Source organism: Lissotriton vulgaris, chromosome 11 (genome assembly GCF_964263255.1).
Source record: "Lissotriton vulgaris chromosome 11, aLisVul1.2, whole genome shotgun sequence".
NCBI lineage: Eukaryota > Metazoa > Chordata > Amphibia > Caudata > Salamandridae > Lissotriton > Lissotriton vulgaris.
This window is the reverse complement of record NC_141699.1, coordinates 1,026,155,310-1,026,179,653: the sequence shown is the minus strand read 5'-3', so window position 1 is coordinate 1,026,179,653 and position 24,344 is coordinate 1,026,155,310. Positions and strand designations below refer to the sequence as shown.

Sequence of the window (24,344 nt, the reverse complement as noted above, 5' to 3'; positions counted from 1 at the left end):
GATCACAGCATCCGTAGGTCAAATCACATCACGCGGAACAGCTCCCATTTCAGAGAACTGAAAACTGAAGACGAGACACCGAAGCAGGAACGGAAAGAAGAAAATTCACAAACGGAACCACCAACTGACGTCAGAGACCAACGACCCAGAAGGGAGTGCAAGAAGACGAAAAGACTGATTGAGGAGATGTAAAGAGACAGAAGCAGTGGACACCATAAGCTTGAGGGGTAGAGATCTCTCTCTCTCTCGTTTGTTCACAACAAAGGGGGAGATGTCGTGCCGTGGACACTGGCACTAGGACCCTGGCCACAGGGTGGGGGGACAGGGGACACCACATCCGGTCAGGGGAGGGAACGAGGGCACTTTGGGACAGGACCTCGAGGTAGGAGGTCGCGGGATCGCCCCACTGCGAGGCGGCAAAGAAACAAAGAATAAAAGATACCTGAATCACCCCCACTGTGTCCTGAGTGTTTGTACGAAGAAGAACACGACACTGGAGTCGGCTCAACATCCTGTGATTCTGGGCAAATCACTTACTCTGCCTGTGCCTACCAAAAATGAACTAGTCTTTCTGTAAGTAACTTGTGCTCATGTGAAGCGCTCCCGATACCTTCGCATCGAGTTCGCGCTATATAAAACTGCAAGAATCAAAAGGATTACCTGCGGTGTCGCATCCGTCACACTTCCCAGCATCAGTAAATGCTAGAAATGCCACATGTACTTTACACAACTCCTGCCCCGTAATGTACAGGGTAGCACCACCTACGGCTTTCAATCCTGCCCGTCTGTAGCTAACGAACAGTATTTTGAACAGTAGCCGCCAACTTCAAGACTTGGAGATGAGCAAGAACGTGTTCTAACCCCACAGCCAACCGAGGACTGTGAAAATCTTTTATGCGTACTGGATTGGCTGGACTGACCTCGATCCTCCAATCGCAGTCCACCGAACACTTTAGCAGTACAGCAGACTCACATTATATGTTCTACCTTGTGATTGGCTGTTATGTGATCCGGAAGTGTTAAAGATGAAAATGACATCCTTTCGAAGATCAGCCACGGTGGAAGCACTCTGCACATGGAGTTAACGTCACTGCCCGTGTTATAAACAGGTGGTCATCGTACTTTACAGCACCCGTGGTACGTTGTAATATTCTTTGTGCCAACGTTTGATTAAGCCAGTACTTTTTCTACCTTAAGCTACAGTTCTAATTATGGTATCTTTATATCGCTGAATGTACTCGTTTTCTTATCATATGGGATGTTTCCAAAACAGGTGACATGTTTACTGTTGAACGCAGTGTGTTTTTTTGTTGTTGTTGTTTTTTTAACTAGAAATTGCAGTAGCCATGTGGTCCAGTGATTAAGTTCAGAAAAAATGGGGCTGCAGTTACGGTGGCAGTATCTCCATTTGATAACCACGTTTCGTGATTTTTGACGGATCAGTTTATCTCCCTTTATACCCCAGTTCCCTCGTTTGCTAACATTTTGAGAACTTTCCGCTTATTTTTAAGGCGCACTCTGATACTCTGCTTTTCACTGCCAACTTCTATTAATCTTATGATTTAATATCCTTCAACGTTATTTGTAAAGTGCCTAAATACACCTGATCCTAGGACACTATTGAAAAAAATGAATCGACGTATCCTGTTAAATACCGCCTCAATCTTCTTACAAACATAACTAAGATCATAACATTGATGGAAGATGCATCTGAACCTTCCAGTTTTAGTAGAGGGAGGTTAAATAACTAATGCACGAGTGACCCTGCTTTCCTCTTCTAAAATCTCCCGACCGGTCACAATCTTTGCACTCGTATGGGGCTGAAAAAAATCCTGTCTCTGAAGAGCATTGACAAATTTTGTTGAAGGCTTACCCGACAACTCATTTACATTATTAGAGAAACGCATCAAGTGCTTGAACAGTACCTTTTCAAAATCCGCAAGCAACACGTTTCGTATGTCCAGCAATAAAGTATTTTGCTCTCTTTGGTAATTTCTTTCTTGGAGGACTAGAGCTTGATTAAATGTAGTCTAGTTATGTGCCTAGTTTCTTTTCCTGAGTTGTGTACACACACATTCCTTCCTTCGTTCGTCCGATTGCACCACATTGCAGTTATTTGGGTGTAGACTATAAACAGATAGTTTGCTGACCAGTTCCGTTTTGGCTTGTGTCGTTTTACTGAACAAACAGAAACAAAGGTACCCCTTAATAAACGTTTGTGTGGTCTGGGAGAAAAGGGAAAACCACTGTCTAGAATTATATATACCTCCCACTCAACCACTCAGCCACTCACTAATTCACTTTGGCCACCCTTGGCTCTATAGGGCTATCCCCCAAATATTGCAGAGATTTGTTAATTTTTTTTTTAAAGTGTATACTTATTTTATCATGGTAGAAATATATTGTTTTGTTTCATTTAAATCTTTTTTCCATTTTACAAAAACATTGCATAAATAATCAGACCATCATAATTTCCTTTTTGTAAACGGTCATAGCAATTCACAGAGGCATATGTATTACCGTTAGACAGTTGACAAATCCAGGAAAAATAACATGATAAATATTTACAAAACTACAAAGTGAAGAATGCCCCCATACCAACATTACAATCATACCAACCTCACATGCAGTCAAAACATACCAAACACTCTCATACACACTTCACAATACATTTATCAATTTCCAGCTACAACTTGGCTTGCAAATCTAATCCTGTGGCAAATAAATCTTCTTAGTTGTCCACGGTTATGCAGCCCGCTGGAAAAACCAGGCCAACGCACGTTTTGGTGGTGAACCCATTTTATCCACTGTCTTCAGGACCGCTTATTATCCTATATTTCAAGTGTAGCGGTGGTAAGGTAGGGGATCCTTTTAATCATAATCCTGATAGTTTTCCTTTTTATTGTAACCTTGGCACTCCAATTATGCATTTTTCTTGTTTCTTTTTTGGGGTTCCCTTCTGGCAAATAGCTGTCTACTGTCAATGGCTTTTTTCGGCAACTGTGGTCACTTTGGGGCACTATGTTATCCTTTGGGTAACACGTCCTCTTATTTGGTAGCTTCGTTTTGTGTTCCCGTCTACCAGCAACCTGTCTTGTATCAATGATTGCTGTGGCTTCAAAAGTCGCTCTCTGCAATGTAGCCAAATGCCGCCCTCACTCGTCTCTCGGTCTGGGTCTCGGTCTTGTGCCGTTTTATTGTAAAATACATGAATGTCATGAAAAGGTGCACGTGTGTGTGTGTGTGTGTGTGTATATATATTATTATTATTATTATTATTATTATTATTTCCAAAGCAGTCCAACTTTTGGATTTGTACTAATATGTCATCACTAGTCATCCGCAATAATTGTCAGGAGATGATCATGGTGATAAGATGTTTTGGATTTGCCACGACAATCCTTTGTTAAAACACTAAATTAAAATGCATGCCCTTGGAAGAAAGGGAAAAGAAGAGTGAAGCAAGGTGGGATACCGAAGGAAAAGGAAATGGAGATTTTAGCAGAGGAGTAAATGTTGACCTCTTAGGATATATTATGACAGTGCTAAGGCTGCCCTCATATTCTCTACATTCCCACTGCAACATAAGAGGCTTTTAAATGCACATGGATTTGTGACATTTCGTCACGATTGCTAATGTTCTAAAAATATACCTGACCCATAGTAGCCTGGAGGTATTTCAGAAAAGTGGAAACCATGCTAATGACTAATTACTTCTAACTTCACACCCACAAGCCCTCCACTTAATATCACTTATCTGAACATGCTGCACACCTTATTACAGGAAATAGAAGCAATATACTGTGGCACCTGCAGTTTCCGTCGTTGTTGCTGAACATTTAGTTCTTTCACTACAATGAGTTTGGAAAGCGTGTTAGGAATGCTGAGTGTGTGAGAGGAAGCACATAGGCTTGCTTACTGTAAAGGCTGTGGAGATGAGCAGAATCGTGATCAAAGTTAATCTTTTTCCAAAGGAAAACCTGCTTATGTTATGAGACCAGACTATTTGGATGTACATATGTTTGCAAAGTACTGTCACTCTTGTGAGTTTGTAAACTATGATCTGCCATTGAAATAAGTATGTGTACATCTTTTGGTGCAGATGAGTTGTAAAACAGTTTATGTAAAATAAAGCCATGCATTTTGAGTATCCAGCATTGGCAAAGTCAGTAGGTCTCACTGGTTGAATCTATTGGCTTCATTTTAATTCACTGGTCGCTGCCGTCTTGTGAGCTCACAGGAGAGCGAAGGCCATCTTGGAAGATGTTCTCTTTTTCTTTAACAAGCGATTCCAAGATAGCAGTTTGCGCATACAAATGTGGCGACCATTTAGGACTGGACATTAAGAGGAAACGAAACAAGCATTTGCAATGCAATAGGTCTTACATTTACGATAATTTGAGCTATTGGCATTGTAAATGACAATGCCTTTTATGTGTTGTTTTCAAAACAGATAAATAAAATTCATTGTCATTTACAATGTCAATAGCTTAAACTCACAAATGTGCATTGCAAATGCGTTTGTGCTATAATTATTTTAAAAAAAAGCGTTTGGGGAGAGCATGTCTTGCCTGCAACAGCAGGCAGCACAAAGCTATTTGAGAAAATTATGCTCTGAGGCTGTAATTAGACAAAACTATTTGAGAAAATTGTGCTCTTAGGCTGTAATTAAAGCCTACCGAGTAACAACACGGGTAAGAGGGGGTGTCGCTATGGGTGGTTACAAAATGAGACAAGTGGGTACTAAGGGGGGACTACTAAGCCTATTGAGCAATGAACAGTCACAGTTTACAGTGGAACACGACATACGCCAATGAAAAATGTGTGCGGAGCTTCAAATCCCTACCTGAATACGGCATTTCTCGCAGAGCAGCGCATGCGCTGCCCAGGCTCGACCTAAAAATACTTCCAAGATAGCTGTTGTGCATACTCTTGCATTCACCTTGCCCATGTTGGTATTTATTTAAAAACAACATTTGCTATTTTCCCGTCCAAAATGGCCATCTTGGAACAGTGATTTAAAATAACAAAGTGTTTGTCCAGGAATGCTGCACACTAGGGACCCCCCATAGCAGTGTGCAGGGCCCTCATAAAAAAAGAACATTACAAATAAACACATATTAATGTGGGAGGAGGAATAGAGCAAGGAAAGCAGTGCACTTGCATGGAGTGCAAAGCACAAAGAAATAATCTCCTCCCATTAGTAGTAGAGATATACAGTTCATCCTGTCATTTGAGTATTTTTCTATATCACCACTGTCATGGAAAATATTCAAGCACTTCCTCTGACAACTGAGATACATATGCATGACACAATTACAAAGAACGTTTATACCATAGATCAGCAAAGAGAAAAGGAGACCGCTTCACAACAAACAATTAAACTATACATAAGCAAGGAGGGGAAAAAGGAGCATTTGTGTGTGGGGTAAGGAATGCCAAGAGAGGGTTTGGAAGAACAAGAAAGGTACTGGAGAGAAGATGCAAGAGTAGTGTGAGACGGGCACGAAGTTCAACAATAAGACGCCCATGATGTTAAGTCGGGCATCACTTAAAGCAGGAGTAACCGTCATTTAGGTCATTGCCTAAGCTGTCTAAGGAGCAGGATGGTTTTAAGGTTTTTTTTTTAGTTTTTTTTACGGAAGGTCTGGATGTTGGACACCTTACGTAGCTTGGCCAGTAGAGCATTCCATAAGGTAGGTGCAGAACCAGTGAAGGTGTGGTGTTCAGCTTGTGTGGATCTGAATTGTGGGGATTCTAGAGTACAAGTCCATGTCGCAGGATTTAGAACCCCTTGAAATAGTATGAAGGTCAGCTAAGTAGATCGTTTTGCCTGAATGAAGAGCCTTATATGTTAAGCAGTAACATTTGAACTGTAGTTGTGGTTAAACAGCAATGCTTCTGGGCATGACAAACTCGAGAATTGGGAGGAAATCCCTAGAATAAGAATGAGGCGTTTGAGAATTACAACTAAGGCCATCCAGTCATAAGCAAGGGGCGGAGTCGGATCCCTTTCAATGTGTTTTGTGTTGTAGACAATAGGTTTTTTGACAACAGGCAGCTAAAGATTTCTATAGGTCGCAATCTAAAAATGGACAAGGTTCGAGTGTTACATTGATTGTTACTATAGCTGTAATAGTGTTTCTATGTCTTAATTGTTCACGGTGACACCAATATGACATATTCAACATTTTATGTTGGAGTATCCCTAACCATTGTTTTCTTAAGTGAAAACTAGTATAATGGAAGGTTGGCTACTGTGACTTATTATTGAAGGATACTCTTAACACATACTTGCTAGATAACTCTGCTTTGTGGAAACCACACTTATCTCATCCATGAGAAATCAAATAAAGGATAGACTCTGCGAATTCATCACCTTTAATAAATTGATACTCTGGATAATTCAATGCAAATGGACAGCTAGCAGTTCATGTGCACTTAACACTAGTCTCTTTTGATAACACACTTAACACTTCTTTCATTGTATTAAAGCGCTACAGCTTCTCTGTTCTTTGACAGTTGTGTATTGGGCATTTTTAATACTCGTGGAAAACTTGATGTATTTTTAAATTTTTAGTAAAACTATGTTTGTGGAAAAAATCCATTCATTAATCTTTAATGAAGACTCATGCAGAACCATGCACTCAGCAGTTAAACTAAGTTTCTCTGTTGAAAATAATTATATTATCAGTCGAGCAGTGATATTTTGGAAGTTTGCATTTTAACATTTATATTCAGAAAATTATGCATCGCAATTAACGTGACAGGCAGCTTATCCACATTAATTATCTGACAATTATATATTTGACTTATGACTTAATATGGGTGAAATAATCCTTTTCTCCGTGTCCCTGAAAGAATCTCGGCTTTTCTTTCAAGTTCACTCAGGAAATCTTCATTGTTTGTCCAAATTTCGAGATACAAACTGTGCGAAGTAAAAAACTCACTTTTGTGCAATACTACCATTACCGATTGATTTAAAGTAAAACCTCTTAAACTGTTCAGTAGACTGATCAGTGGCCATAAAGATATCTTCTCGTGGCTTCTGGAATCAAACTTCGATTGCCAGCCATATCATCTCTTTCTGTTTATGCCAGTGTGGGAGAAGACACTGGTGGAAAAACGTTTACTTGCTGAAATCAAGAACTGGGAATCCATAGTAGATCGAATGTCCTTCGCATACACAGCCAAGCAATTTACTGCACACATGTGGTTCCTCCACAAATTACAGAGCATACATGGTAAATAAGTCATCACTATGATGTAAACAAAACAGCGTGACACCAACCAACCTGTTAATATACACTATCTTTTTTTTTTTATATAAAAGTTTTTTATTACAGGTGGGTTAGCATACACAGCTGGTCTTTGCCTACAACCCTGAGGCCGGCAGCGTGCGACAAACGAACAAATAAAGGAATACACGGCCTTCGTGCCGACATCCCGGGGGCTCGGTGGCGAATGTACACCATCATAAAATGCTAAGCCCCAGTACATGACCATAGTAAATGTAAACAGACTGTTTAGTATTTTCTTGATAATATACACTATCTTAAACACAATCACGCCTTGAATCTAGGCATGTATATCATTTAGTTTGGGAGATACTACTTGCCCATGCAGGTATTTATATCGTAATGGCTCTTCACTGCTGTCTCTAAGCATTGCCCTCTGAGTTGCATAAAAACTATTTCTATGAGCTGGACAGATCTTACCCTAACAATAAACCTGTATGGCAGTGGAATAAAAAAATATATATATTTTCTTGTAATTACTTTTTGTCTGTAATCATTGTACTACCATTACAGAGCGTAAGGCCATGGTTTAACATTCTTCTTTTAACCCCTTCCTTGCTGCCGTCGGCCACTACCTCGCTGGTGCTGCCGTCGGCCAATGGCCGACGCGGCCCGCCCGTTTTTTAAAACGGCCGCACTGCCGCGAAATCGTGGGAGCAGCCAACGGGTTAAGAGTACTTGCTTAAGTGGATAGACACGCCGTAGGGAGACTCCATGCACTGTTTTTTCGCATGCTGAATTGTGCAGATTCGTCTCAAGTGTCTCCCATCACCACGCACTGTACTCTCACCTTTGTTAAAAAATAATTTTGCTTTTCGGTTTCCCACCCCCCACTTTTTTTTAATGAAAAGATACCTGTGTAAAAATGATGAAAAAAGAAAAGTAATAAAATGTAGATTTCTGGTGCATTATTTTTTTACGAGTGCTGATTTTTCTTTTTGTTTCACAAGTACACTATAATTTGAAAGTTGGGTCATCCCCAATAGAGTTCTTTAGTAAGACTTTCTCCAAAATCAATTTTGAGGTAATTCTACTCCTAAATTGCGATACAAAACGACCTCAATTTATGTAACTTACTTTTCAGAAAGTGATCACATGTTTGTTGGACTACGGTTTTAGGCCTGGCGTGGAGACCGCTTTTGTGGCGTCACTTCTGCATGTGGGTGTTTGACATTTTTTTTGTAACGAAAATAAATGTATGCAGAGGGCTTGAGTGTGCAGCAGGATATAGAGGCGATAGGCTGCAGTGAAAATAAGGGGGCACAGGCGACTGAGACCCAAGGTAGCAGGAGCAGAGAAAGCATCGGGAGCCATTAAAGGCTACAACTGGGGAGGGCATACAGGAGGCATGAGGCAGAGCAGACTTTGACCCATTGGAGGCATGCTTCTGCAGGAGACCGACTCTTGCATGGGGATTGCACAACTGATGAAAGCTGCTTGGAAGGGAAGCCACAGGAGACTGATGGGGATGCGGTGTGGGGAGCTGGCATAGCTGTCCCTTTGCTGTCAAAGGAGACTGGGACTTGAAAACACTTGCTTGTGTCTAGGTTTTGTGCATCGTGCTGATTAGGCCAAATAAAGACCTTAACTCCTTGCTCTTAACCCTCAGTTTATTGGTCCAGCAGCAGCACTGTGCAAGTTACCGTCCACTGTACTAATTTCCGTTTACAATTTGTAGGGGCTTTTGTACAATGTGCACATTTTTTTAATATGTGCATTTTTGAAATAGCAATGTTTTCAAACTGCAAAGTCAATTCACGGGGAGCCTCAAAGAAGCACGCTTCGGTGACAGGGTTTGCGTGCCATTGCTTTACCCGAACGTTTTTTATTCACTCGTCATTTTTCATCTTTGTGTGTTGAAACGGTCTTCAGGTTACTGCAATTCAGAGCCAATCTTACGTTTTCTTTTCACCACTAAAAATCATGTTTTTTTTTCTTGATGAGCATTAAAACAAAAAATGTTCTCTAACCTGTTCTAAGTACTCCTACCGGTTATGAAGCATTTGTATTGTTTGAATTAAATTAATATGCAACAACAATTTTTTTTACAGTAACAATTTTATTGCAAGCATAAAAAAATCATCCATCACACCAAAATGCCAAAGCCAGACCCAATAGCTTTGCTAATGGCAGTTACTTGTGGAGTTCTTTGAAATGTAGGGTTTAAGAGACTGCTGTCAGTAGTGATTGAATCGAAATAAGCATACTGCTCCCTTTCGTGTCCATACGTAAACAAGACTAAGAACACAGGCTTTATTGACAATTGCACCTAGGTTATCCCATTATCGCCAAGCTATCCGCTAGACCGCATCTCTGCCCATAACAGGCTTTCTGGCTTAGGGGGAACAGAGGTGATTCCCCATCATGCTAGTCTAGTAGGGCTGGTCTGCACTAGTAACCAGTGCTTCTCAGATACTATGTAAATGTATGTAAATGTATAGGCATTTATATAGCGCACTACTTACCCGTAGGGTCCCAAGGCGCTTCGACCGCTGCGAAACCCTTCCTGGCTTCCCTGAGAGATGGTCCCTTAATGGGTATCTCCAGGGTGAGACCAGGCATCCCCGGCGGTCTGGTGGGGCCGTTAGTGAAGATGAGGCAAGCTAATGCCCAGAGTTGCCGAGTGTGATCGCTGATCAGAGTGGGCACCGAGGCGAGGCTATACTAAATAAGTCCCAGCACTACCAATTTTTATACTATTATTTTCATTCCCATATTATTTTGTTCCTATATCAGGCCTCTCAGACTCGTTGTGGTTATTCAAAATTTTCTCAAGGAGAACTATTTTTTTTAGGTCTACTGGCCAGTTCTGGCGAGAGAGCTTGAGCTGGCACAAACAGGTGTTCTGTTCATTCAGAAAGTGAATACGCAGTAAAGATGCCTTTAAATCTTGTTACGTTTGCTCTGTGTTCAGCGACAGGTCAAATGTCAGTTTGTCTTTTTACAGATGGTTGCAAATTTTATCTTGAAGATTGGTGTGAACTTTTCTTTTACTGCAAACTTTACTGAGAAATATATCAACAATGATAAAAAATCTTTTACTGATTCCATGTGTCTTTCTGTATTTGTATTCTTTCGATTAGTCAGTGAATACAGCTAACACATGTTTGACGCTCACTAGCGATTCTTAAGGGCTGTTAAACACAGAACTCATCAATCATTTTTTTCGTATATAAATGAAAAACATATTCGACATAAATTTTAATACAAACAATATTTCTCTTTAAAAAACAATTTATACTCTTATATACAATTGCGTGTATTACAATATGTACATTCTTCATTTTAAGCATACGTATAGCATAACATCACATTCTAATTGTACAATATTACATAAACATTCAAAACCATTTCTAGGACTTCCCACATTGATGTAAAATGTGAGCTCACAAGCAGTACATTGCAGGGGCGCAAGTTATAGTTGGCGCAGGTAACTAACTGCAGAATTTCACTGGTTTTGTACGAGTGAAATGTGAGCCTAAAGATAACGTCCTTGTAACCTGTTTTCTTTTTCTCCAGCCAATGAATATATATATATATATATATATATATATATATATATATATATATATATTCTCTTCACAAGTCGCCTCCAAGTGAAAACACCACACCCAGCGAGTTTCAGTCCTTTTTAATCCAGGAGCTGCAGGAGATACCAGCCCCCCATCCGCAGCAAAGAATATGGCTGGCCAAACGCGTTTCGGGCAAACAAACGCCCTTGTTCACTGGCACTTGCAGGAAAAACAGACAGCTCACACGAACCAGCTGCGCAAATATAAATGTTCCGCCCTTGTGGGCATGTGCGCTAAGTGCATTGTTGTTACCGTAGTCCCTGTGAAAAGTCATCCCATGTGGGCGCTGTCATTTTCCCATAATGATTGCAATGTTTTACCCCAGTGGGTTTTGCTGAAAGTAGAAGCAAGGCTGGCTTCCTGTAAGTACTCCGTCCTGGAATCGGGCTCGCTGTCCCACATGCGCCTTTAAATGTTAGGTGTATGCAGGCCTGCCATAGATAAGCAGTGGGGCATTTTCGCGGCCGAGACACACCGCACAGATTCTCTTCACAAGTCGCCTCCAAGTGAAAACACCACACCCAGCGAGTTTCAGTCCTTTTTAATCCAGGAGCTGCAGGAGATACCAGCCCCCCATCCGCAGCAAAGAATATGGCTGGCCAAACGCGTTTCGGGCAAACAAACGCCCTTGTTCACTGGCACTTGCAGGAAAAACAGACAGCTCACACGAACCAGCTGCGCAAATATAAATGTTCCGCCCTTGTGGGCGTGTGCGCTAAGTGCATTGTTGTTACCGTAGTCCCTGTGAAAAGTCATCCCATGTGGGCGCTGTCATTTTCCCATAATGATTGCAATGTCTTACCCCAGTGGGTTTTGCTGAAAGTAGAAGCAAGGCTGGCTTCCTGTAAGTACTCCGTCCTGGAATCTGGCTCGTCGTCCCACATGCGCCTTTAAATGTTAGGTGTATGCAGGCCTGCATACACCTGCATGTGAAACGACGAGCCCGATTCCAGGACGGAGTACTTACAGGAAGCCAGCCTTGCTTCTACTTTCAGCAAAACCCACTGGGGTAAGACATTGCAATCATTATGGGAAAATGACAGCGCCCACATGGGATGACTTTTCACAGGGACTACGGTAACAACAATGCACTTAGCGCACACGCCCACTAGGGCGGAACATTTATATTTGCGCAGCTGGTTCGTGTGAGCTGTCTGTTTTTCCTGCAAGTGCCAGTGAACAAGGGCGTTTGTTTGCCCGAAACGCGTTTGGCCAGCCATATTCTTTGCTGCGGATGGGGGGCTGGTGTCTCCTGCAGCTCCTGGATTAAAAAGGACTGAAACTCGCTGGGTGTGGTGTTTTCACTTGGAGGCGACTTGTGAAGAGAATATATATATATATATATATATATATATATATATATATATATATATATATATACATACATATAATATTGAGTTCTTAAGTATGAAGTAAGAAACATTCATGACCCCACCCTGGTGACAATGCGATTAGTGAACTAAGAAGCAAGTCACTGGTAATGTGAACCCTATATATGGGATAGATTGCATTACCTGGAGCAAACCTTTAGACTGTTAAACAATTTAGTGTTTTAATACAACTGTCATTCTGAACTCGCATGTGAAAGTACTTTCTTGTGTGCTAATGATGAAAAAGGCTACTTGCACAAATTGAGACCAGTTTTTGGGTGAAGGTCATAACAGTAGGGTAGAAAAGATTGTTAAAGTCACTTGACCTGCAGGTCTGGTAACATTTTTATATTTTTGAGGTCTGCATATGGTCCAGTCAGTGAAAGATAGTGTTCCACTGTAATATTTTTTTCCTTCTTTTTAAATGTGTGCCTATATAACTTAGTGTTTGTGTTTTTTTAGGATTTACCATAGTGACTACATGCAGTGTTTCATAATTTAATTGTATTCCCTGTGAAGAAATAATGACATGCACACATCCTCTACACCGTGAAGCAGCTCTTGTTTAAGTGTTTTGGGTTTACCTTGCGTTGCAAATGCTTGTTGTTACTAGGGGATGGTTTTGCAGCATAGCTGCAATATTACCCCTGCACAAAATCGCAAAAGCGGCACAAACCTTTCCAGCTAGCCTCCCAACCTCCACGGGGCAGCTCAGCTCTTTGCCAGGGTCGGTTTCGATTCCCTGTCTGGCTCTGGCTGAGTGCGAGGTCCTGGGCAGCTCCCCACACTGCCCATGCCTAGCGCCGCCCTGAAACGAGCCTGCTTGAAGGACAAGACATTGTACTTATTTGGAGGAAGGTCATAAAGTAAAACTGAAAGGAGATGTGCACGAGGAGGCTCAATGCCAAAGAATTATGTGCATTTTGAAATACATGCATCGCATCAGACAATACCAGCAATAGGGCTGGACTCTTCGATGACCCAGTGAGAAAATTAACGCAGCTTCGTTCCTTTATCCAAATTAAACAAGCCACAGTAGGTAAGACAGTCACCTAGACACATAGGGCACACTTCAAGGAGGTCAAGTATCGAGGACTAGGTTACCGTTAAAATTGGACGGACGCCTTATCATATCCCACTGAAGACTCCTGCACCCAACCATTAAAAAAATAAAATAAACATTTATTAACCCACTTGAAGCTACGTCCCTGCTCGCTGCACCTCTGGGTACTGGGCGAGTGAAGTGCAGCCTGTCTGCATGCACACCAGCTAAAGAGAAGGTAAGACGCCAGGAGCTGTTTACTGTATGCTAAAGTATGGTAAATATGAAAACAGGTCAAGGAGAAAGGAACTTCGGCAGAGAAAGCTGGTCTCGTGGGCTAGTGGTTCTCGAAAGCTCGTCTCGTGGGCTAGTGGTTCTCAAAAGACTGCGCAGGGATAAAGTGCGCGAGCGTGCGGCTGGGGTTACTCACAGAGAAAGGACCTCTTTCCAACGCCGAGGGGTGCCTCTCTTCTGTGAGGTGATTCTCCATAGCGCCGAAGCCTCTGAAGGCTTATATAGACTTCACAGAGCCACCTTCTCGCCTCCCTCGCACGGCGCATCTGTATCTCCCTCGCCGCCTCCTCCTCTTCGTGGGCGGGCTGTGTCTGCATCTCTCAATCTTGAATATCCCGGTGCAGCCTCCAACGTGATGAGAGCATCCGGGGACCTCGGCTGCAAACCTTGGGGGGGTGATAGACAGTGGCAAAGGAGGGAGGGGGCTCTCACGTGCTTCTATTTTTTCCCCCATCGGAAAAAACGCCGTAGTGCTTTCCCACTAAGAGGGCACTTTTCTGGTTTAACCATTGCACAGGTGTCCGTTCAAAATATATAAAAAAAATGTTATGATTATTTTACATTGTTTCAAACGCAATTGCTCAATCTTTTACTTCGATCTCCCAGAGAGATGAAAAACAAGAAACGACGCTGCGCTTTAATGAAAACTGCACCAGAGGAAGGCTAACCCTCGTTTTCAGCAGTCGGCAATCCATGTGAAGCCGTGAGGGATTGTGGTGCTTAAGAGACGGGGTCGCCCCCCGCCATGACGTATAGTGTTCTCTTTTTGAGCCGTCCCACTTGGATGGCCTGGTCAGGTTTGTTATCTTTATGGAGCCATGTGTTTGGCCCATAAAGATAAGATACCTTTTACGCCAGAAGTAAGTCAGGCGAGCCAGTCAAAGTGCGACGGCTCAAAAAGAGAAAAGTGTACGTCACACTAACCTCCTTTCTCAATGGCTGGCCACCGTTTAGCATAAACGGTGACGCGGGCCAGTGGGAAGGAGGGGCGGGGCTTAAAGCCCGTAACTAAAAGCTCCTCAAAATCATTAGATCTCGCGAGCGAGACTGCGCATGTGCGCAGATCACACTAGGCTTCGACCTAAAAAGGCTACTTGCACAAATTGAGACCAGTTTTTGGTTGAAGTTCATAACAGTAGGGTTGAAAAGATTGTTAGTCACTTGACCTGCAGGACTGGTAACATTTTTATATTTTTGAGGCCTGCATATGGTCCAGTCAGTGAAAGATAGTGTTCCACTGGAATATTTTTTTCCTTCTTTTTAAATGTGTACCTATATAACTTGGTGTTTTAATGTGTTTTTTTTCAAGGATTTACCATAGTGACTACATGCAGTGTTTCATTATTTAATTGTATTCCCTGTGAAGAAATAATGACATGCACACATCTGCTGCACCGTAAAGCAGCTCTTGTTTACGTGTTTTGAGTTTACCTTCGACGGTAGTTATTTAAACATTTTTTTGCTGTTACAATAGTGTTGCGACTTTGTATACCTGTTGTTACTATATTGCCATTGTCCTTGTTCATAGTGACTGGCAAACTAAAAACTCTAGTGGGAACGCTGGTATAAAAATCTGAAGGTCAGCTGGCAGTTGCCTGTAGCGCACACTACATAAGTGTTTTTGTGCCATTATGGGTAGATCCTTGGATTAAACAACCATAGAAGAAAGACCAATATTGGCAATCAATAATATTTATTGCTCTTCTGTGAAATAGCATATTGCTCCATTTTAGAAAGAACCACTTATTTAATTTCTTTTTCAGATTAATTTGTTTACTTTTAAAACACTAAATATTGACCATACTACAAAAGGCTCCCACTACTCCACCTCCAGTCCTCTTGAGCAATTGTTTTACACCACCCACTCTTGGTTCCTCACTATTGAGTGGGTCAAGCATGAAGGAACTCATTCCAGGATGTAGGAGAGTGGCAGATCTCCATTATCCTAACTCCCTTTTACTTGTACTTCACTTCCATGGTCCACCTGCCCAGACAACCCCTCCCACCCACCGCATTCTCCTGGATTATTGACAGGCATTTTGGCTGAGAGGAATGTGGTAAGTACAGAATTTAGCTGGGAAATAAGGGGCCTGCATGTATGTGAATAGACTGAGTAAGGATGCGGCTATATTATCTCCCATCCTCCTTGGGCCTGTTTCAGTCGTTCCCTGCTTTTGTAGCCTACTGGCTGTTGATTGGACTTGGTAGTTGACGAGGAGCGTGGGTCCCCTCGTTTCTGTTGATCGTTTGACACCTCCCCCTCACTCCTCTTCCATTGACGATAATTTGGACAGTAGGAAATGTTTGGATTTCTTACCATGGAGCAGTGGCGGCTGGTGACATTTGAAAGTAGTGGGGCGTAAAAGTTTGAGGTGAGTGCTCGGTGGCGAGTGAGCCTAGTGAGTGAGTCTGACTGCCATAAGGTGGGTTTGTGGGGTCCTTCTCGCCATTTTTGTAATCAAACTGACTATCCCCAGAGCTAAACTAACCCAGCCTATCAGTATTCAGATGCTGATTAAGCCGATGTGTAATATCTGAAAAAACTCCAGGTGACAATGGTGAACACTGCACAGAGATGGTGCCCTGACTACCGAAGCGCACACGGTAATGGATAGACACACAATGCATGCACATGTGAGGTATTTGGCCACTGTGGGTAACATCAAAAGGAATGGGGGTGATTGACAGCCTGAAAACAGGCAACATATGCAGGGAACAAGCCCCAAGGCATCCTATGTGACCCAAGAACACCACCCAGCATGGATGCAGCAATAATGTAGTACACATGCAAAATTAGTAGCAGATGAAGAGAGCAGTGCCTGAATAAACAAAAAACAGTAATAAACACATTCATGAACGAAATTAATGAATTTACCAACCATGAAAGAAACACTAAAATGCTAATTTAAAGGGTACGACTCCAGTCCATAGCATCCGAGCACCTCGCAGAACATGTCACTACCAGTGACATCACACAGCTGGGTCCTTACCAAGGCTGCACACGCACACCCCACCTCTTAAAGTTCAATAATCTGCATAAACTAGAATCATTGAGGGAAAACAAACCATGTGACAACACCATGTTAATTTTTAAATAATTCTCTCTGTGGTATTTTAGAACAAGTCCTTGCGTGCAGGTTTGTGTAACTGTGCAGTTTTGTTTACATTCCACTCGCAAAAGAAACGGAACTAATAAGCTCTCTGATTTGTACATTTAACTTCCACACACCTGTGGCATAGTATGACCCCAACTCCCAGTGCACCAAGCATATCAAGGTGTCCTGCTGCACCTTGATCTCCTGGGCCAGAGTGGCGAAGAGCACCTGCAGCACGGGAACCATGTTCAGAGCAAATAAAAGACACGAGCGAGCAATGAGTTTACCGCTGCAGTAGTTCTAATTAACTGCGCTGTAAGACTGTGCGGGTGAGAAAGCAATATTAGAGGGGGCGAGAGAGCAAACAAGGGTTGTATCCTGAACAATGCGAGCCTGTTCAAAAACAGTGTTCTGCAGGTGCATTTATGTGATTTATGCTCTAATCACAAACCCTTTTTTATGATCAGCGCTGGTGTGCAGATTACCTTTTCATCAGTTAGTTAACATTTCAAACGGTTCCTAACTGAGAATATACTTAAAAAATAGAAATACCTGTTTTCTGCCATATTCTCAGTAAGGAAACAAACACTATCATGAAAATTGCACTAACGGACAAATTGCTGGGGCAAAAATCATAGGAACTCCGCTGCAAGTGTGGCACGAGAGGAATTCAAACCTATTGTTGCCCACGCGCACTCTAGTCTCTTCATGGTCTGGCCTCCCAGAGGTGTTTGGTAGTAAGAAGGGAGTGTGACCGGAGACAGCTGCACAGGTATGGGGAAGGAACATCAGCTGTCATGAACGAAGGAATCGGCACAGACAGTTTGAACGTCAGGCCAGCTCCAAGGGCGGCAGAAGTTTAACCACGTACAGTACACATATTTATATACCCTTATTACAGCAATTTTTATACTGCAAAGTAAACAGCATTACAGCCCAATCCCACCCAACAGGGATTTGAAACGGTAAACAGTACACTTTTGATGTGGTTTTTTTACCTTCTATTTTTACACACGGGCGGCTGCCTGCTTCAGCGTCTCTGAGGCCATTAGGCCAACACTGACAGTGCTGCCTTGCTGCGGGCTTGCTGTGAGGCCAGGCCCGGGCCTGAGCGTGGCATGTAGTCAGAGAGATGACGAGTGACATGGTGGTGGTCAGATTGGGAATGAGGAATAAATACCACCACTCGTCTCAACTGCACCTGCACCATCCACACTTCGATCTTCGTCGTCCTGGAGCCAAATATACGCAGGAGCTGGAAGTAGATTTAAACTCCAGCGCGGCAACAGGAGTAGGGGTCCATCACTGCAAGGCATCATATTAAAGCCCTGCAGTGATTGGTCACGAACATTGGAGCCTCAAAAGATCTCTCCTATCCTCGCGTTGCCTTCTGTTCACCAGAGATCTGGCAGTCAGCCTCCAACCCACGCACGGCAGCACCATCATCCTCGTTAACTCAGCCAATCCTGGCGCAGCATAACATCGCCACTGCGCCAGGATTGGCTAAAGTGCAGGGCTAAAACTGCCCATAATGAGACCCGGCTCCCCCGGGTCTCTGTCTGTGTGACAGCTAAGGGAGGAGGAGGAGGGAAGGGGCTATTGCCTGTGTGCGCATGCATGGGCAAGTCATAATAATGACTTGTCCTAAATGCGCACACTGCTGCCTGCCACAGACGCTGATATTCACAGTGAGTCACACGCTGCACTGCCGCAGGCCCGCCCCCCACGATCGCGATGATGTCACGATTTGTGACTCCGGCCTCAATTATGACTGCACTGTCGTTTATTCTGTGCGCGCTCATAATTGTACTTTATACTTTTTACTTTTTGCGCAGTGTGCTGTGTGCAGTGTGTCAGACCAGTGACAGCAGTGACGGTCGTCCATGGCTAGTGGGGCTACGCCCCAACGCCCCCAATGGACGAACCGCCACTGCCATGGAGTATGACAAAAATCCATCAATGGTGTTATTGATTAAAGTTTGCCCAAAAGATTGAGAAGACTGGGACAAGCTAAGTTAAGAGAAAAAGTGGAGTCTGTGGGGCGGCACTCTTCACAGGAAGAATACGGCTGTGCAGACAGTGCTTCATTTGTGAAAACATTTGTGCCAGGACCCTTTATAGGATGACACTACACCTTGCTCATATCTGTTGCCCCTGCCAGTGCTGCCAATGACAGTGCCAACACAACAACTAACCATCACACTCTTACAAGTGTCTCAATTCCTACTATTCTAGGCCCCCAAAGCTATAAGAATGGATTGGGAGGCAGGTATTCATCATTGTAAATGTAAACTGAATTAATAACTGAATTAATAAGCAGCTGTTGTTGTGCTCATACCGAAATTAGTCGGACCGCGCTACCATGTGGCAGAATGTCATATGCTCTGTTGCTGGCAATTAAGTGCCGGTGCTGAGCACTGTAAACAACCTGCTCAAATTAAGTACTGTGTGCGAAGATTCTGTGGTATAATCGGTGTTTTCTCCTGTAATTAGATCTGTCTGGAAAATTAAAAGTAATATTTATATCATAACTAAATAACTTCAACGATCAAAATTCATTGAAAAGATGCATGTCGTTGCAATGCAGAGTTGTGTGATGAATGTCAGCTGAAGTATTTGCAAATGTTTACCTACATGCAAAATGAATACTCTGAACACCTGTTTATTTTCCTTGAGCATTGGTACTATGGTCCAGCCTTAATCAGTTTTTGTATCATTATTTTTCTAATCGCGATAAGGAAAACGTGCTTTTTTATATAGCACTTGCTTCGGTAGTTTTACAGTTCTCTAATTCACAGGATTTCGTATTCTCATACATAAAACAGTTTTGGATTTCCGGTGGAGTAATGGTCGGATAAGTTAGCATACTTTTACCCTGTTGGAATGATGTGTATGACGCACAGAGAGCAGCAGGGAGTGTTATGCTCGCCAAGCTATTTTGCAGACTAAAAACTGATGTGACTTTGAGGAATTATTTTAAAATCCACATCTTTTCAAAAATATTTTTTTTCTTTTATTCTTCAGGCAATTGGAGTCAACATGGAGTACATGACCGGACCCCCCACTAGCAGCCAAGGAAACATGTATGTCAACAGCTTTGCTGTTAAATGTTGAAATAAAATTCGGCCTACATTAGTCGACTTCTATTGCTACTCTCCAGGGCATATAACTTCTTCAATGCGCTTGATGCTCAGATTGCGTGCTGGAATACTTGAAAGAATGCCTTCAACGTGTGCTTCAAACAGGGCTTCCTATTCTTTGTCCAGAAGCCATAGGTTCTTGCAGACACCATGTCATTTTAGCAATTGTAAACGTGTCTCAAGTGCACATAATATTGTGTTTATAGGTACGTCTTGCCTATAAGTGAAAGTGTAATTGTGCATGCTGATCAAAAGAGAAGTGCACAGATTACTACGTATACTAAACTGGTCAGTTATATCACTTTAAAGAGTTCTAGTTAGCCTTCCATTTGTTCAATGTTTATCTTTCATTTATATAAGACACTCAATATCACAAAGCCAGGAGTAGCTTAATCTTTCCTATATTTGGTCTGTGCCCAATACTGCACAACCTATTTCTTTAAACTAGATTAAATACTTCATTACAAAAAATACCTCTTTCGGCAGATGAACGACCTGCTGGGCCTTTGGCAACTGGAGATGATCAGGTTATAATCCTTCTGTCACCCCAAGCACTCATTTTCCTGAACATTGTGATATAATTATAATGTGTAATGCATTGTGAAGTTCTTTACCACATTCCCCAGCTCTCTTATACCACTCAACCAGTGTAAAAGCTTTTTACATATGTACGTCAGGAACTCGGATTGTCATAAGATTAACCACTTTGCAGTATTTTCACCGATTTTATAACTAGATTTACAGTGAATTGATGCACTTGTGCCCAATTGTAGAGTTGTGCATGAGAACTACTTCATAGAACCTGAGGTCACGAATAGCATTAAAAGTTTTATTTATTCACAAAGCGGTCTATTTCATTTTGACTCTCCGTTTCTTCTAGTCTTTGCTGTCAGTGTGGCATCCCAATTCCACCAAATCCAGCAAACATGTGCGTGGACTGTTTAAGAACCCAAGTCGATATCAGTGAAGGCATACCAAAACAGGTCTCTGTTCATTTCTGCAAGCAGTGTGAAAGGTATAATGTTTCCCTGTTTTTGATTAATTTGTTTTCATTTGCTTTTTCTCAGCTACATTACACATACAAAACTGATAAATAACTTTGAGTATAAAATGCGATAAAATCCTATATGTGATGCTTTTTAATGTGGTAGTCACCTGGTAAAGTGCTGTATTTTCTATGCATAATGTTTAGAGAGGTGCCCAGGCCCACAGTGCTAATGCACTCCAAATTTGATGATCAGGTTGATCCTTTTAGACACTTGAATCTCTTACGATTGAGAGGATGAGTGGTCAAGATTTACTCTAGAAGATACACGATGACACAACAAATAACAGCCAGTTACACCAATGTCCAGTTTCATCCTTGTCTTTGAAAAAAAAGTATTTTATTGATAAGCAGGTAAATAGATAATTTCTTTATACAGTCGAAGATGACCAGAAGGTGCCAGCACCTTCTGGTGGAAAATGTGGTCCCAGAACAGCCCTTTGCACCACAGTAGCCAGCAGCTGAGTTCGTATACAAAGCAGAAATTAAAGGTGTTACCTCAAAAAAGTGATTCATTTAAAAAACCCATCACTCACACCACAGTAAGGTTTATTTTCTCCATTGATAATCTAGTAGTATAGCCAACGGTGCTCCCATGTACTGTACCTGGTGTCTGGTTAGGGACACAGTTGTAGTGTTTCAGAAGTCCTACAGCCAATGATTACACATTCTTTGCTATGTTTTTTAATGTGCCAGATATAGTAGTGGGCCTTTGTATGAAGTCCCAATGAAGCCTGCATCCAAGAACTACCAGTTTTGGTCCAGAGTTTCTGGTGGTGGGGATACCCATTGCACATGGGTGTCGCTGTATTTAAACTGTGGTCTGGGTTATAGGGTTAGGACATAACTGCGGTTTCAGTCACCTCCATCTCTGGAACCATACAGATGGAAAGATTGTTCAGATGATTCTGTGATTAGAGCAACCTCCTAGTCGTCAACAAGATTTGACCTCCCACTGGATGTGTTAATCCTGACCACCTCTAATCTTAATGGGTATGAGGAAGAGTTGCAGGCATCATATTGTCTCTTGACCGGTTCAGAACATTGCTGACTCATCAGCTCTTATTCAGAAAGGTGACAGTGCAGTTCCTGAACCCAGTTAATGTTATGTTTGGACAGCACTTCAATTTAAAAAAAACGACTGATAACATGAATCCGTACAGCCCCGACTCCTTGTGCTTCTCTCTCATCTAAGAACCTGATTCTGTTCATATAAACTCTGAACTCTTCCATTTCCGCACAGTGCCAGAATGCTCCTTTTGCAGTGACAGTAGCGCTCTACAAATAACAAGCACTGGCGTTGCCAATAGGTTTCGCATTTGGAAAGTTGGAGCTATTGGTTTTGTAAATTACATTTTATATTTATATATCGTTATTGGCATTGTTAATAACCATATATAAATATAAAATGTAATTTACATAACCAATAGCTCCAACTTTCCAAATGCGAAACCTTTTGTTCAACGCCAGTACTTGTTCTGTGGGGGTGGGGGACACTCGAGAACAAAGAGTTTCCCTGCAGGGAAAAAAGTGCAGCGTGAATAACAGCAGAAAGGAAACGCACGTGATGACCCCTGTGGAAAAAAAAATGTGGTCATGCTGAGGCTAAAAGCCAACAGCTTGTCACCCTGCACCCGCCTCTTCGCGCTCAAGCGTCCCTCCCCCACCACCAGCAATCTGCGATGCACTTCAGAACTGTTAACCTGCCTCCAGCATCCTGCCCCCTGTGTATGGGCATGAGCGGCTGGATTGAAATACCATGTTCTATCATTGCACATCTACCTTCCTATGTTATAAATAAATATAAAATACGAAGTATTTCGTAAAAGTGACTAGGTCAACATTCATTCAGAGTTGCCGACTTTGGAGCCGAGAACAAGATTCGAGTGGTCGGCGTGGGCTCAAGATCCAGTGAGTGCGTATCACTTAATGTCCCCGTGCCTACCAACAATGAATGCTTCCTTGTGTAATGGTGCTCATCTGAAGCGCTCCGAGACCTTCGGGCCGAGTTTGCGCTATATAAAACGGCACAAAAAATGCACATTCTCGTGGCTTATAATAAGTAATGCGTTTTTCAAATTGTGCCTACTAACACGATTGACAACACAATTGGAGATTAGGGTACATGGGATATCCCCGAACAAGGCTCTCTGTGACCGGACTGCAATCCCCTTCTCGTGTGTACCACGTAGCCTCGTGTCTTTCAGTGTTTATTTGAATCACGTGACCGCTCATTACTTGAACCCTCTTTTGCGGTTATCAAAAATACGTCTCTAATTTACCCATACTCTGTTATAATTTTTTTAGCAGCAGTGATTCACACCTGACAGACAGCACAAACAAGTTCCCGAGAATACGGAGGAAGCGCTCCACGTGCGGGTTGTTTCTCTTCTTGAAACACCGGGAAGGATTATGTTTGTGTTTTTATATTTTGTAGGCACGGGGAGATGAACTGATTTGCCTGAAATCGACGGATGTTGTTGAGCCTACGCCGGTGCGCTTTCTCGTCCATGTAAAGGCAAATGGCCGGAGGGAAGCCGGATGGGGCGAGAGAGCCTGGTGGGTGGGCGGGAATGTGAGCGAGGAGCTCACGGTGAGACTGTAGGGGGTGTCGACGGGAGGAGGAGTCCTTTGCGGCAGAGGCAAGGAGTGTGGAAAATGGCCGGAGGGAAGCCGGATGGGGGCGGGAGAGCCTGGTGGGGGGGCGGGAATGTGAGCGAGGGGAAGAGAAGTGTGGCAGGGAGATGCGCGTGCTTGTGTGGTCACGTGACCCGCTTTTGTGGTCAAGTGACTCACATGCACTGTGAGCAAACCGCAGTGGTTTGACAAGTCGATCAAGCCCTTGAATTTTCGCCTATTACATTCGCAAGCGAAGGATAATAGGCGAAACCTAAAAAATGTGTCATTTGGCCCTTTCATCTGAAACTCCTAGCCTAGTGCCTCAGAAATATGCATTGGGAAGACTGTCCTATTTAAGACTGGGTGTCCGATGCTGGTCTTTGTGTTCTGAATAGGACAGTCATGCAGAACAAAAATCATTGTTCACCACACTCTGGGTGAAATCTTCCCCCAGGCAAGGCCATTTTTTTCTCCTTTTCAAAAAACAAAAACCCCTCCTTGGCAGATTTGTATTTGTGGAAAAATGTCAAATAAATAAATCCTGGAAGTTCCAGCAAGTTACCTTGGTACGGCTAGCTGACTTCATCGATCAGTTTTCCTGAAATGCAAAGATTTCCTGCCAGACAGAAGAGAAATAAAAATATGCAGTCTGGTTGCTGCTGGCCTCCTTCTAACTTTTCCAAATGCACAAAAATATAAAAAATAAAAGGTACTTGGCAGTAAAGGCAACGTGGTGTTCTGTGCTCATTAAAAGAAAATGGCTGTTTACTGTTCTATGATAAACTTATTAAATAATTTAAATTTCTTTGACCTACTCCTAACAGGAATCTTAAGCAAGATGAATGCATGTCAATAATTTTCTAACTCGA

The 24,344-nt window shown here is 42.5% G+C and overlaps 1 protein-coding gene across 1 annotated transcript in view; it reads left to right on the top strand.

Annotated features, from left to right (window-relative positions):
* The first annotated feature begins 1,003 nt into the window (after positions 1-1,003).
* NMD3 (NMD3 ribosome export adaptor) overlaps positions 1,004-24,344 on the top strand; it is a 96,539-nt gene continuing 73,198 nt past the window's right edge. The window contains exons 1-3 of the mRNA XM_086944342.1: positions 1,004-1,137; positions 19,696-19,754; positions 20,692-20,826. Coding sequence (XP_086800468.1) covers positions 19,711-19,754; positions 20,692-20,826 — 179 coding nt within the window. The 5' untranslated portion in view covers positions 1,004-1,137; positions 19,696-19,710. The remainder of the gene's footprint in view (positions 1,138-19,695; positions 19,755-20,691; positions 20,827-24,344) is intronic.